The 14724-nt window shown below is 43.9% G+C and overlaps 1 protein-coding gene across 1 annotated transcript in view; it reads right to left on the bottom strand.

Moving 5' to 3' along the window:
• PTPRT (protein tyrosine phosphatase receptor type T) overlaps positions 1 to 14724 on the bottom strand; it is a 435197-nt gene that overhangs the window by 7048 nt on the left and 413425 nt on the right. The window contains exons 24-30 of the mRNA XM_053992839.1: positions 14197 to 14294; positions 12365 to 12481; positions 10927 to 11081; positions 9268 to 9403; positions 7974 to 8123; positions 3700 to 3873; positions 602 to 733 (exon numbers count right to left, since the gene is read on the bottom strand). Coding sequence (XP_053848814.1) covers positions 602 to 733; positions 3700 to 3873; positions 7974 to 8123; positions 9268 to 9403; positions 10927 to 11081; positions 12365 to 12481; positions 14197 to 14294 — 962 coding nt within the window. The remainder of the gene's footprint in view (positions 1 to 601; positions 734 to 3699; positions 3874 to 7973; positions 8124 to 9267; positions 9404 to 10926; positions 11082 to 12364; positions 12482 to 14196; positions 14295 to 14724) is intronic.

The following is a 14724-nucleotide window of genomic DNA, read 5'->3' as shown; positions in this document are numbered from 1 at the left end:
TACTTTGAACTATATTTTACATAATTTTATATCAAAATATTTATATAATAAATGGGGAGACTTTATAGCAACTTTCCAGTACATAAAAGGGGCTTACAGGAAGGCTGGAGGGGGAAGGGTGTGGAGTGATAGGAAAAAGGGGAATAGCATTAATCTGAAGGAGGGCAGATTAGATGGGATATCAGGAAGACATTCCTCCCTGTGAGGATGGTGAGGCCCTGGGACAGGTTCCCAGAGAAGCTGTGGCTGTGCCTGGATTCCTGAAAGTGTCCAAGGCCAGGTTGGATGGGGTTTGGAGCACCCTGGGATAGTGGGAGGTGTCCCTGCCCATGGTTGAAGTAAGATGGTCTTTAAGATCCCGTCCTATCCAAATCCTTCTATGATCCCTGTTAATTACAATAAGAACTAGCTTACAAAGAGCCAGGCATATGGACTTACTCTCCATTAAAAACCCAAAACATCACCTATTACTTTCCAGCTCCCCGTCATTTATTTATTGGGGTGGGAGGGCACCCACCCCAATAAAATGACAGCAGGGACTCTCTGCAAACCCCCTGGATTTGAGAAGGGAGTGACATGCCAGGAATGAAGAGCCACTCACCTGTGCTGCATCCATCTCGTTGAGCATCACCACGGAGGAGCAGTTGTAATCAAACACCAGCCTCCAGAAATCTGTGATGGTGTTGGGCAAGGGGTGCTGGGTGACAATGAAGGCAGCAGGCTGCTTGTGGCTCTAACAAAAGAGTAAGATTAGTTAAAAAAAAAAAGAAAAAAAAAGAAAAATCAATCAACTTTTATTCAAAGGAATATTATACCCGGGAGGCTGTGGGGAGGCAGTCTGAGCCATTTAACCAGATTATACAAATCACATCTCCTGCTCCTTGTTATCGCTCCACAATGAATGAACGCCTCGTAATGGGATTCTTCTGCTCCCAATAAAGACATTTCATTAAAGAAGTGTCACAAGAGCAGAGATTACCCAAATCAATTATTTATATTTTGAGACTCAGCAAATAATGCTAATTCTACTATTACTACTACTATGACTATCAGTAATATAAATAATTGGAAGGAAAACAGCTGGAAGCAAATGTTCTCCTTTGCTGCAGCAGCCTCGAGGAACTCCAGAAGGGATTAGCCCCGTCTGCTGGGGCTGCCTGGGGGTGCAGTGTGACAGAGGTGGCACGTTTGGATACCAGCCATCCTTTATGAACAGCAGTCAGAGCCTGTGACATTGGCATTTAATTTCTGATGTTATTCTTTCACCTCAAAAAGGCCCCCTGACCTCAGTCTCTCTAAGCACGAAGGGGTGGAGCTGTGCTCCCAACCTCTGCAGGGCTGAGTTAATGAATGTTTGGGATGAAAGGCAACAAGCTGAAAACTTTATCGCTTCCCAACCACGGCAGGCAAGGCTTAAATAAGCCTGGAAACTGCACAGTCCTTTGTGCTGTACATCTGTGAAACAGACTTGAATCAAAAGGCACACTAATTCTGGGGTAAAGAAAACAAAAAAGCACAAAAAAAAAACCCTCCAGCAGAATACAATTTTGGATTTAAAGTGAAGAAATAAATGAAATCCTGAAGTATTAAGCTGCCCATTGTGGGGTTTGCCTTTTCTCCTCCATGTGAGGCAGATGTGGGTGGAACTGCTGGGCAGGGAAAAAGGGGCTTCTGAGTGTGCACGTGTGAGGAGGGTGGTGGGACATGATGTACAGAAAAGGAAAACAAAAGGATTTCTTGGGAAATTCATCTGGAATTGCCTTTTGTCTTTTTCCCCAGTCTGTATTCCACATCTAGAAACACTAGAATGGGTCAAAAGTTGTGAAATACCAGACAGTGGTGGCAACAGAGTGGCAAATAAAATACTGAGGTTTATCTCTTAATTAAACACCAGAATGTTCCTGCTATGGTTTTTTTCATGATGTGCCAGTAGCAAATCTAGCTAAACTCTTGGCTGAAGCTCACGAGTGCTTGTGGGGTTTGCCATTAGGAGAAAAAGAAACCCTCCCCAGCTCCTTGCTACAGGTGAGGACCCAGTTTCACTGTCCTACTTCAAAGGGAAGGTGACACAGAGGTGTGAATTACTCATGCAAGAGAACATGTGTGAGATTGTGGGGCAATGATGATGTTAGGGACACATAAATGATTGTTTTTCTCTGAACCCCATGGATCAAACACAAATTTATCATCCCTTCTTCATGGCTTGACTCATGATGTGACTTAAGTCTCATTTCTTAAGATTATATTCCATTGTTTTAGAGGAGGTTGAGGGACACTTTTGCTCCTTTCAGGGCAATATGGGATGGATGGAGGGTGTCCTCTAAGAGTCCCTGCTCAGTACAAGACTTCACACCTCAGCAAGAACAGCTGTGAAAATGTAGGATTCTGGCTGTTCCCCTGTGATTATTTTTGTCCCCAGAAGTTCCTGAATCCTTTATGGAAAGATAAAGGAGAGCCAAAGAACATCATAGCAGCTGAATTTCAATGACAGGTGAAAAATTGCTTTGTACTAAAAGAAATTAATCCACTGGAATTTTTTGGGGAAGGATCCAAATATTAGCAAAGTGATTTGAGGTAACGAGGGCTAAAATGTCCAAACATTCCCAATCCCTAAGAAACCAAAGACTGGATTGTGCTTCTGCAGATGTGCAACAGCACTAAACACACTTTGAAAAAAACAAGATTCCTTAGGCATGTTTGCAATGAAAACATCACAATCTTGCTGAAAAAATCTAAAATAAATTCTGTGACCGTTTGACTGAATATCTTAAATGCAACAGCATCGCTGTTTCCCAAAGATTGAAGAACAGACAAAATTAAAAAACAGAGACCCTGCTGCTGCCAGGGAAAAAATGATGGCATTTCACCCTGGATCATATTTACACATACTCCAACTGCAATAATTAGTGGCTTTAAAGACATTTGTGTCCAAAGGCAGCACAGCAAAAAGAAGCCATCAACATAATTCATCCTCCACAAATGACCCGTGCTGTGAGATTCCAGGCTATAAACAAAGCAAGGGAAAACGCCTTCGGACAGAGTCACATCAGCTCAACTCACATCCTTTAGCCTGAAAATATTTTGCACATTTGATCCCTGCACTCCCACAGTCTTAACTGCATAGAATCATATCAATCACTCACTCCACACTGCAAATTATCCTTTTCAAACAGCTGACCTGGCAAACTTTTCTCTTCCCAAAGGATACAAAACCAGTGTATGGGAAGAGCTGTCCCCCCACTTTTTTGTGCATCTACCTTCCTGTGATCCAGCCTCAGACTGCACAATGAGGGATGCCTTTGCCAAAAATTTTCTACCAATGTGGTGCAGAACTAGGGTGTGTGATCGCAGAATAACAGCATGTAACAGAATATGCTGAGTTGGAATGGACCCTCAAGGATCATGGAGTCCAGCTCCTGGCCATGCACAGCAGCATCCCCAAGAGGGCCCAAAAGTATTGTCTGAAAGCCTCTTGAACTCTGTCAGGCTGCTGCTGTGACCACTTCCCTGGGATAACCATACTCTAGAGGACATATTTTGGTGACAAAGAGAAAATTCATGTCTTTTGCCCAATTTGGAGATACCAGACTCAGAAACTACAGCTAAGTATTTTTCTTTAGATCCATTCTCCCAGAAAAACATCATGAGAGAGAATAAAGTCATGGGGGGCCGCGCTGGGCGTGCCAGAGCAGTGCTTACATCCATGAGTGCAGCATTGATGTAGTTGCTGGACTCCCCATCCACGGAGATGAGGAAGGGCAGGCAGCGGTCCAGGGGCAGCACGTCCATGCAGCGGTTCTTGTCGTGGTTGCGGGGCAGCAGCCCGATGCTGCAGTCCTCCGGCCGCACCCGCGGCGTCACGATGTTCAGGGTCTGGGCAGGGCAGGGAGAGGGGAACAAGGACACAAACAGGCTGAGTGCCTTGCAGTTCACTTCCAAGAATCACAGAGTCACGAGGTTGGAAGAGACTGCCAAGACAACTGAGTCCAACCCAGCCCCAACACCTCAACTGAACCAGTGCCACACCCAGTCTTGTTTCAAACACACCCAGGGATGGTGACTCCACCACTGCAGAATTCACATTCTCTGAACAGAGAGAGACATGATTCTCTCTCCCAGGATTTTTCCTGGGAAGCTGTGAGACGCAGTGAGAACGCCCAGAGAAAGAAGAAAACAATTCTTATCTCTATTGGCTGCTCCTGTTGTTTGGCACATGTGGAATGTGTTATGGAGATTGTTTACCCAAGAGTGATTTGTTAATTGGACACTGGTGATGGATGTTTGGGTTGATTGGCCAATTGGGTCAAAGCTGTGTCCTGACTGTCTGGAGACAGTCACGGGTTTTTCTTTAGTATCTTTTTAATATGCTATAGTTCTAGTATAGTATAGTATTAATGTAATATAATTAGCTTAATAAAAGCAATTTATTCAGCCTTCTGCAACATGGAGTCAGAGAGGGTTATTCCCCCTTCAAAGGTCCCTGCTTCAATACACCACCTCCCCGGGCAGCCATTCCAGAACTTTATCATTCTTTCAGTGAAAAACTTTTTCCTAACATCCAACCTATATTTCCCGTGGCACAGCTTGAGACTCTGTCCTCTGGTTCTGCCATATGAGGAATACGTTTGCTTTAAAGGGACTCAGAGTAGCAGCTTTGGCTGTTGCATATAGGTAAAGACTTATAAAATAAGGGCCTTGATAGCCTTGCAAAATCATGGCTCAGGCCTGCTACTTCAGCTAAGCAGAAAAGGGCTGTGGGAAAGTGACTCAGCTGAATTAGAGGTAGAAAAACAAGTTACAGAACCACCACGTGCTCACTTGGTGGTTTACGGTGATTGGTTGAATTACATTTATTGTGCTTAAATGGGGTGTAACTGCTTAAAAAGGCCTGTTTTTTGTAATAAAGGGCTCTCCTTTGCACCTGCCTGGGGACTCTGTGTTACTCAGCTTAAGAACTTTGGCATCCCAGAGACAAAAAGGAAGAAGCACTAAGAAGCTTGTTGCTGTTGTAACACGTTGTGTTTTGCAGATTGTCCTGAGGAACTCTTCCAAACATTGTTAGCTCCAGCAAAAATTGAAAGCACTATAGACGTCCCAAACATTTCCAGTTCTAAACCCACAGAGCAGCAGCCAGATAACATTCCTGTTCTTTCCTAGAGGCTGGAAATAGGTGTCACAGGTATAAGATGCAGATTTGAGCTGGTGATGGAGTGAAACTACCTCCTGTTTCTACCATCCTTGGTAAAAGGAAAGGATGGAAGCACAGATTTGTTTGTGTGGAAGCACAAATCCTCCCCCTCTTCAGGTGGGCCTGTGCAGGTGTACCCTGAGTATTGACCACCCAGCAGGTCAGACTGTTCAGAGCCTTTGGTGATGCCTCAAACTACTGACTTACCTTATAAAAACCTACGATGAAATGTCGTTTTGAGGTTTTTGAACAGAAAGGTCTATTTGTTTTATATATTACTTAGATTGCTACTTTCCTTTTGAAGTGACACATAGGATGCTTCACTTACATAGTCATACCTAATCTCTGGGGCCTTGCTGTCAGTCTCTGACTGTTATCTGCCTTTTCCACAGCTTGACAGAATATGTTTCTTTAAATCTATTTTACTTTTGTGTTCCCCATTGTGGAGGCCTCCTGACAAACCAGTCCAGGTTGGTCTGCAAGGATCAAAACTCAGAAATCAAAGTGAAGGTATCTTAGCACCAGTGCTTAAGTGGTGATAGATCAATGGCTGTCTGATGTCATTGTATTTTCACTTTTGCATCTCCCCTTCCTGAGTAAAGCTCATGGAGTCCAACAGTGAACTCTCTGCAGCCAGAAGAATACAAAATATTTACAGGCCAAAAAAATCCCCAAAAAAACCCGAAAAGCTAGACTTCTGCCACAGAGAGGTTATGAATGAAGAAAAGAGGAAGGTCAAACAATACAAGATAAAAGAATGTGTCAAAGTATAAAACTTGAAATAATATAGTTGCTCTAAATTATTCAGGTTCTACATTGTCTGGAGATGGAAAGCAGGGAGTCTGGCTGGGGAAACAACATGGAATCTCAGATCTCTGACAGTGCAGATAATCAGGCAGGTAACTTGCTAGTGATTTACTCCTGCCTATTTTATGATACTCCCCTCTCTCTCTTGTTCCTGTACTGATTCAGATTACAAAACATCTCCAGAGTGAGCTTTCGTATGTCCAGACAACATGTAGAGCATGAGAAATACATACAGCCTTACCTCAGGGCCAGTGGGACCTAAATACCACAAACTGCAAACACAGATCTATAGTTATATCAACTGGTTCCTAAAGATTGCAGCAGAGATACCAGCTTTTGCATTAAATCCAGACAATCAGGGCTGAGGAACGCTCTGAGCCAAAATCCTGTAAAAATAGATTCTACAACAAGACAGACACTGAACCTCTTATGCAAAGCACAGTGGAGCAGTTCCTTCCCACAGGAGCTGCCAGCCCCTGGCAGCTCAAAAGAACAAGCACAGAGGTGACAAATCCTGTCTCATATCATGACAAAATACACCCAGCAAGCGGTGGCTGTTTTTTTAATGGTGTTTTTTTTTTAAACAGCATTTGATGAAGTTCGGTTCTGGCTCCTTCATGCCAAACCAGAAACACTTTTACAGACCTGCTATCACTTGACAGAACCAGATCTTTTTTTAATTGAACTGCCATCAGTTGGGATCCACATTCTTTATCTCACTATACCAACCTCGATGATCCCCTGTAAGGCTTCAAATAAAAGACACACATTCTGCCTTTACATAGAGAGGGAGGAAAAGAAACCTCTGACTCAGGCTGGGGATCCCAAAAGACATCTTCTTGCTGCAAAAGACACTTTCCTGGGAGAGGAAAAGCAATTAAAGCAATCTCCACTTTTTTACTCTGACTATGAGTGGCCTCAACAAATTGTAGATGTCTCTTTCTTTCCTATCAAACTCACCTTGCTCCAGTTTTCCCACAGCCTTGTTTTTTCCCCACATTGATGCTGGCTCAAACTCATAGATCCACAGAATTTTTTGATTTGGAAGAGACTTTAAAGCCCATCTATTCCACCCCTGCCATGGGCAGGGACAACTTCCACTATCCCAAGGTGCTCCAAGCCCCATCCAATCAGGCCTTGGACACTTCCAGGGATCCAGGGGCAGCCACAGCTTCTCTGGGCACCCTGTGCCAGGGTCTCTTCAGCCTCACACTAAAGAATTATAGATTCATGGGGAATAAGACAGGAAAACTTAGTTCAGTGTTCAGAATTCTGGGTGAATTCTCCACTTTGTGAGAGGAACAACTGCACAGGGCCCATGGCTGGAGTGTCCCAAGCCCATTTACCAGGGTGGGATAAGCAACAGGGACAGGAAACAAAGGAGGGGCCCACATTTTGTTGCTTGCCCTGGGCAAAGAGCACTAATGGAGCACTTGTGAGTTTTACTGTCCATCATTTTGGGTCTCCTCACCATGTACCTGGCAAAACATCTGCAGTGAACTGAGGGATTCATTCATATTTAATTGAAAATTAGCAATAGCCAAAATAATGCTCACTGAGCTCCCTCTCTCTCCTGTGTGGAAGGTTGTCAACAAGTTGATTGTCAAAGCTTGGAAGCACCATATGAGCCACAAGAATGGATAATAAGGCACCTTGAGGCATAAATGTTTCTGTATAAATTATGGAAGGAAACGAACAACACAAAGCTCATTAAAATAAGAAGTACAACATTATGTGTGAAAATTAGTACCCTTGCTCTACTGGAGTGATGGGGACAATTTTTTCCTTGCTGAAGGCTGAATAGTCCATGCTTAAAAACAATGCCTGACCCAGTAGTACAACAACAAAAATCAACTGAAATCAGACCCTGGCTCAGTGTCCCCCTTGTCTGCTCTGCTGGAAATCACAAAATAACACACAGAAATTGATTAAACATCTTCAATACACCAACTGCAGTGACTGAGACATATGAAATTACCTGAAACTCATCTTTTATCTGGCTGGAATTGGTCTGTGGATCCAGTCTGCTGATGTTGTAATATATGGATCTGAACTCACAGACTGGAATGGCTGTGTTGCCACAGAGACATGCCTCCAAAATGGCATCATGGACAAACACGTACTGCTCCTGCACAGGGGAGGAGATATTAAAATTACATTTTTAATATAGATCATGAAATATCACTCTTCATTTTATCTTAAGTCATGCCCAATATGCATATTTGGCTCTGTTTCACGTGGAGACAAATTACACAGTGTGCTGTGTGACAGCTTTGTGAGCATATTTCATCCATCATTGAATGTGAGGTCTCACTCATTTCAGATTTACAAGGAAAATGGGGAATCAGCACTCTCAGGAATGTTGGGACAAAATGGGGGTGGGCTGAGGAGGACATCAGGGTGTAAAGCCTCTCTGCCCACAAGGCAATGGTCACCTCCAATAACACCAGAGAATCACAGAATTGTTTAGGCTGGAAAAGACCTCTAAGATCACTGAGTCTATCCCAGCACTGCCAAATTCACCACTGAACATATCCCCATGTGTCACATCTGCATGTCTGTTAGATTCTTGCAAGGGTGGTGATTCCACCACTGTCCTGGGCAGCTGTGCCAAGGCTGGACAACTCTTTAAATTAAGAAACTTTTCCTAAAATACAATTTAACCTTCTCTGGCACAGCTGTACAGAACTAATAGGTTTCTTCTGGGTTCTGGGTATTTTGGGTAAAACTCTTTCCCTAAAGTAAATATGGGAAGTCCAACAAAGTTAACAGCCCCTCTCTGTTCCAGACTATTGTCCTGTCCTTCAGGAAGGGAAGGGGTTAAGGGACACACATAAAACCTGTGCAACAGGATAACAGTTCCACAGGAGTTTGTGCAGCTGCCAGACACTGTGTGATGGAGCACCTTGCTTAATCAGCACCCAAAGCTTGAATCAAAGACGTTTTGTTTGCTTAGCTTGTAATTGATATACACTAGGTACTACTGGAGCCTGAAGTGTTCCTATGAATGAGTCATGAGAGGTTTCAGGAGCTCTTTTTTCCTACTATGAGAATAAAATTAATCAGCAATGCACAGACCTAAACTTCGAGGTTTGCCCTCCTGTCTTGGAGGCCCTGGGTAGCTGCCAGTGAATTGATTCGGTGCAAATCCGGGCATGCTTAGCCACCAAAAGTTCTGCATAATCAAGGCACAGTGTTGACTTCAGAAACTGCTGGGCAGAGAAGCTGACAGGAAAGCAGCACCTCGTGCAGGGAGAGCTGCTGGCACCCACCTCTGTCTGCACCAAATTGACCCTTTGGGAGCGCAGCTCTCGCACGCAGTTGAAAATATCCACCACGCCCTCGTTCTCTGCCATGTCCAGCATGATGTCAATGGCAATAAAGCACCCTGTCCTCCCTGCCCCAGCACTGGAAAAGAAAAAAGCAGGAGGATCAGTGTGACCAAGGGGCCGTGGAGAGGCAGGGCTCTGTGGAGGAGAGAATAGCAGCAGCACACACACTGCCATCTCCTCCTGGGAGCTGCTCCCGCTCCCTGCAGGATTCATTTTCCTGTTGTAGGATTTAAGAAAATGAGGGGAAATAGTATTTCTTGAAAGGGAAGCAGAAACAAAAGCTTTGTGTTATTGAACATCAACAAAATATTGCAAAAATACTCATTATAATTTTACAGGTCAGGTCACCTGTACAAAACAGACACAATTCCCGAAATTTTCTTCCCTGGGACTCTCCAGAAGGCATGCATACATTTACTCCAGTGGGTATGATGAAAGGAGCTCAGTCCTCCACCTCAAATGCTTCTTTTCCCTTTGGAATCCAGAGGAGTTTGGACCCTGAGGAGGGTGATTTGAAGTTATGGATTGTAAATCACAGAGAAAGGAGCTTGAGGCTACTTGAACCCTTCAGTTCAGAGCTCCCCACTGCTTGTGAGAATTGGGCCATCTCCTGCAAAACTGTGTTGTCATCATGTCCTCCTTCCCCTCTGGGAAATCATCCAAGCTGCTTAGGTGTGAAGGATGGAGAGAGGAGAACGTCTCTTCACATTACTCTGAAGGAAGCAGAACTCTGCTCAAACCAGGGAAACTTCAGCTGCACTGAAAACTCCACCAGAGCCGAAAGCAAGGAGATATGAATGACCATAAATTAATGGACCAGATTAATCAACTGCTGAATAGTGAGAAGATATTTTTCATTTGCAGAATTTTAATGAATAAGTGGCATTTCCTCTCCCTTTATCTCTCAGCTTTTCAGAATTTTAACAAATAGTTTTAACAGTTCTATATTTAGAGGATCCTGGCACTTCATAAATATCGAACAGTGATCTTATCCAGCCAGGCATCAGTGGGGAGAATTTGGTAATTACCACTTAAAGCAAGTCATTAAAATTCAAAAGCAGATAAATAACGTAGAGGAAATGGCATTTATTCATTAAAATGGGAAGGATGAAAAATCTCTCCTTGCTTTCTTGGTGACAATGATTCAGGTTCAGACACCTTCCAGGGCCAGCCCCGTACCATGGCACCAAAGCAGCAAACTCAGGCCCTCAGCTGTAAATGAAATCTCTTCTGCCAACTCCTCAGGCTTAGCATTACTTGATTATAAAACTGACTCACTGCTTGCTAAAAAAAAATATAAAATTTTCCAACAAAACAAAACACCCACCCAATCCAAAACTGCTTAGAAAAGATAAGGTTTAATTGATTTTCCTTTTTAAGGTAGTTGTGGGATATACTTTCTCTTTCTCAAGACATGGAATGGGAACTAGAGGCAATTCCCTGTGGATGGAATGGATTAGGGGTGAGATTTTGGGACAGCCAGCTCTGCTTCAGCGAGGCCCACAAATGATAGCCTGAAACAGCTGCTGGTTATTGCCAGGCGAGAAGAAAAGAGAGGAAAGCTGCTGGAGGAGGGGCTCAGGTGGAGAGCTGGCCTACCTGCAGTGCACCACGATGGGTCCTGCCTCGGGGGGGTTGAGGAACTTGACCTGGCGGACGAAGCCCAGGAGCCCCGTGGCGTAGCAGGGCACGCCGTGGTCCGGCCAGCTGGTGAAGTGGAACTGCCGAATCTCCCGGATCTCATGGTAGCCTTTCTGAGGAGACAACACAGCCTCTATTTCTCTCCCATCAGACTCCAATCAGCATATTCTGCTCCCTGCTGCCTTCCCTCGTGCAGAAGGATAACAAGCACTGAGCTCTCACTATGCATGGAAACGTGTCCCAAGCTGCTGTTGATTCTAAAAACATTTTCAACCAAATTCCAGATCCCAGTGAAGAGGGTAATGCTCACCTGAGGGCTGGGAAGGTGGGTGCAGGTTTTCAGTTCCAACCTGTGCTCTCAGAGCTCATACCCACCTCATCAGGGTGACCTCAGTCCTAGCACTCCATGGCTGTGCTCACCCACAGCCATAAACCACCAAAAAATCACTCTTAAATCTTGATTGAGCCACTGAAGCAAGAATCTGGGGAATGAACACGCCGAGAGTGGGCATGCCCCAGGTAACAGCAGATTTTTTGCCACCTCCTGCCAAAAATTCTCAGTTTGAGATGCTGCTGGCAGTGAAAAGGACAGGAATTGGTAGCCAGAACCATCTTTTCTGGGGAGAGCAAGTTGTTGGTATGTGGAAATCACACCTTTATCTGCCCCACAAAGGGTAACCCAGAACTCTGGGTCAGCTGTTTTTTATCGTACAGGAAATGTGGGTGTAATCCAGCAGCAGCTCCTCTGGCCTGTCAGATTTTGGCATTAGCATTTCTCACCACATTTTTCAATGATTTAATGAAATATGGAACTGATGTATCAGAAAACTGAAACAATATTCCCAGCGTGGCTGAAGTTCATTGAGCAGGAATTTTGGAAAAGCTTTAGAACCACTTACTGAGTGTTTGGAAAGTGATTTGGACAGACCTGGAATACTCTGACACTTAGACTTCCAATTTCTAATTACAAGTAACAAAATCTTCCAAATCCTGCTGGTTTGGGGATAGTTTTTATACTCTTGCTTTTATTATATTCTCATTTCTGATGAAAAGGGACCCTATCTGGCATCCAGTTTAAGTGGTACCTTTTTTCCTCTGCCATTTGCCACTGTGAAACAAGGCAGTTATTATTCCTGGCATACCATCAGCTATCTGCTGCCTTTTGGATGCAGTTAAACTTTATGCACTGTGGATTCTACTTTCGTGGCTACATCAAGATGTTCCTGTAAAATCATTTGTTCAAAAATGGAATCCCTGTCAAAAATTTAGTTTGCTGAAGTGAAGCTTGTCCAAATAGCACAGCTCCCATCTCCAAGAGTGTTCTGGATGTGTTTCCCAGAGTTTCTGAGCACAAATGAAGTGTGTCACCATTTCAGCTGCCTGAAGACCTGCTTACCTTTTGGACAGTGAAGGTACGTATGACATACTCTGCCAATGGCTCTGTCTCAATTAATGTGACTTTAATATCTCCATAGACTTCTGTGTCATCTGGCCAGTATCGAACACACTTCACCTGGGGGCAAAAGGAAAATATTGAGAGGAACCAGTTCAAGTTGAGTCAGGGCTGACCTACATTTTCCTCCACTTTCAAGCTGAAGCCAAAGAAAATTGGGCTTTCTTTGCCAAAATTCACTGTATAAATTAGATCAAAATTCCTTTACCATACATAGAAACCACAGGCAGGACTTTTTTAAAGTTCCCTTTGTTGTCCATAAAAATGCAAAGGATGCATTTAGATTTTTTTTTTAATCTTTGAATTTCCATACATGCCTGGCCCATATCAGATGTACAGAACACCTGGCAGTCACCACCACCATCCCTCTTGAGAAAATTCTTTGCTACTGCTCCTGTAATTCTGAACTCTCTCTCTTTAGCCAAAGAATTTCAGTGCATGGGGATTGTGGGATATGTGTTGAGACACTGAATTTGTTTGACTCTGAGCTTTCTTTATCAGATGTGGACACAAACTTGGCATTTTACCAGCTGTGACAGGCTTAGGTTAAAGCTCAAGAGAGAAATCTCCTGAGCAGGTAAACATACCCCAGCTTAGCCAGTTCTAGGAGCCATGTGCAAAACCACCAAAAGAAATAAAAGCAAGGCTGTGAAGCTCCAGAAGGGATATTTAGGCTAACAAAGACTATCAGGTTATTAAATGCTCTAGCATGAAGACTGGAACAATACCTAAAGCTGAAGCAATTAGCTGCAGCAAAGCAGGCTTCATGTTCTGGTTCCAGTCATAATTGAAAGGGGTTTTATAAATATTAAATATGATTAATGTAGGTTTGTTGTGGGTTTTTTGTTGTTTGTTTTTTTTTTTTTTCTTTTACACAGAGGCATTTATTTTGAACTGAAGTGTCAGTAGAAGGTAAAATAGAATAAATAGTAATAAATGAACAGAAGCAGCTGGCATTCAACCATGAGATCTAAGGGAAATCAAACACAAAGCAGCTGAATTACTAATGGCTCGGAGTAAACGATAATTTAAATTTTTCTTAGTACCAAAGCAATGGAAAGTGACAAACATCAAGACAAATTTTTTTTAAGAACTCCAGTTTCTGGCTGAGAACATCTCTAAAACTAAAACCATGCTGGGAAAACCACCTCAGACATTCTGCCTTCTTATTTCCTGAGGTCCAGCCTACACCTTTTGATCTATCCATGTTTGGTCCCATTGGGAATTGCCTTGTGCTGACACAGGGATGTCTGGTCCTGGTCAGTCCAGGAGAGAGAATTGCTGGGTGTTTAGGAGGCCAACACTGCTGGGTGGTCTCAGGATCCACAAAAACCTCAACCCCCAGGAACAGTGACCTCAGGAACTCCAGGCTTTGGACTCTCATGCCAAGAAGTCTTGTGGTAGTTGGAGCACCAGTCACACATCCTCACTCCTCTGGATTTGTAGAGGAGTATTCAAACCATCAGATAAGGAATAACTATTACAGAAGTACATTTTTTCCTTCTGTACTGAGGAAGGAGACAGCTTCTGAGCTAGCATAAATGTGTATAACTCTGCCAAAGCCCAGACTTACAGCAGGAACATGATCCTTATTAGTCTGGAAGGGAAGCAGCTAAGTATTACAAACCCCAGCATTTTACAGAAAAACCCAGGGTGGATGAATTCATTCCCTTCCTGCAGGAAGCAAAAGGCATTTTGCTGCTGAGCTCTCCTGAGCAGCAGCTGTGTTAAACACAGCCCTGGCCTGGTTTTACACATTGGGAGTGGCACCTTACCCTGCCCACTTCCACCAGGTTGGTGACCATGACAACACTCGCAGAGTTTTCTTGCCAAATCATTCTCCAGAAATCCTTCACTGTCTCTTGCATCGGCCCTGGGGCAGGAGAGAAGACAGAAAGGACATCTCAAGAGAGTGCATGGAATGCCAATAACCCCTTCCAGCTGTTCTCCAGCCCTTGTCCTGTTCCCACAGGATCCTGCTGGCTCTCAGAGCATCCCTCTGTCATTCAGGGTTACAGACACTGACAGCCTGGAGCTCTCTGCGGGGTCAGACCCTTCCTCCCAGCAGGTATTTAAGGTTCCAGCGTGGTGGCAACAGAAGTGATGGCTCCAGGAGGAAACTCTGTATAAGTGATGGGACAAGGATGTACCCCACACTGAAGCTGTATTAAGGCTGTGTTGTAATTCACACCTGATGCAGCACACCATTTCACAGTTCAATACTGATTGATTATGAAGGAGGAAGGAAACATGCAGAAATTAGCTCTTTCCTGAAGTTTCCCCCAGAAAAATTTAGGTTCCAA

This window comes from Vidua macroura, chromosome 17 (genome assembly GCF_024509145.1).
Source record: "Vidua macroura isolate BioBank_ID:100142 chromosome 17, ASM2450914v1, whole genome shotgun sequence".
NCBI lineage: Eukaryota > Metazoa > Chordata > Aves > Passeriformes > Viduidae > Vidua > Vidua macroura.
Note: the sequence above shows the minus strand (reverse complement) of the source record. Positions and strands in the feature narration are given on the sequence as shown.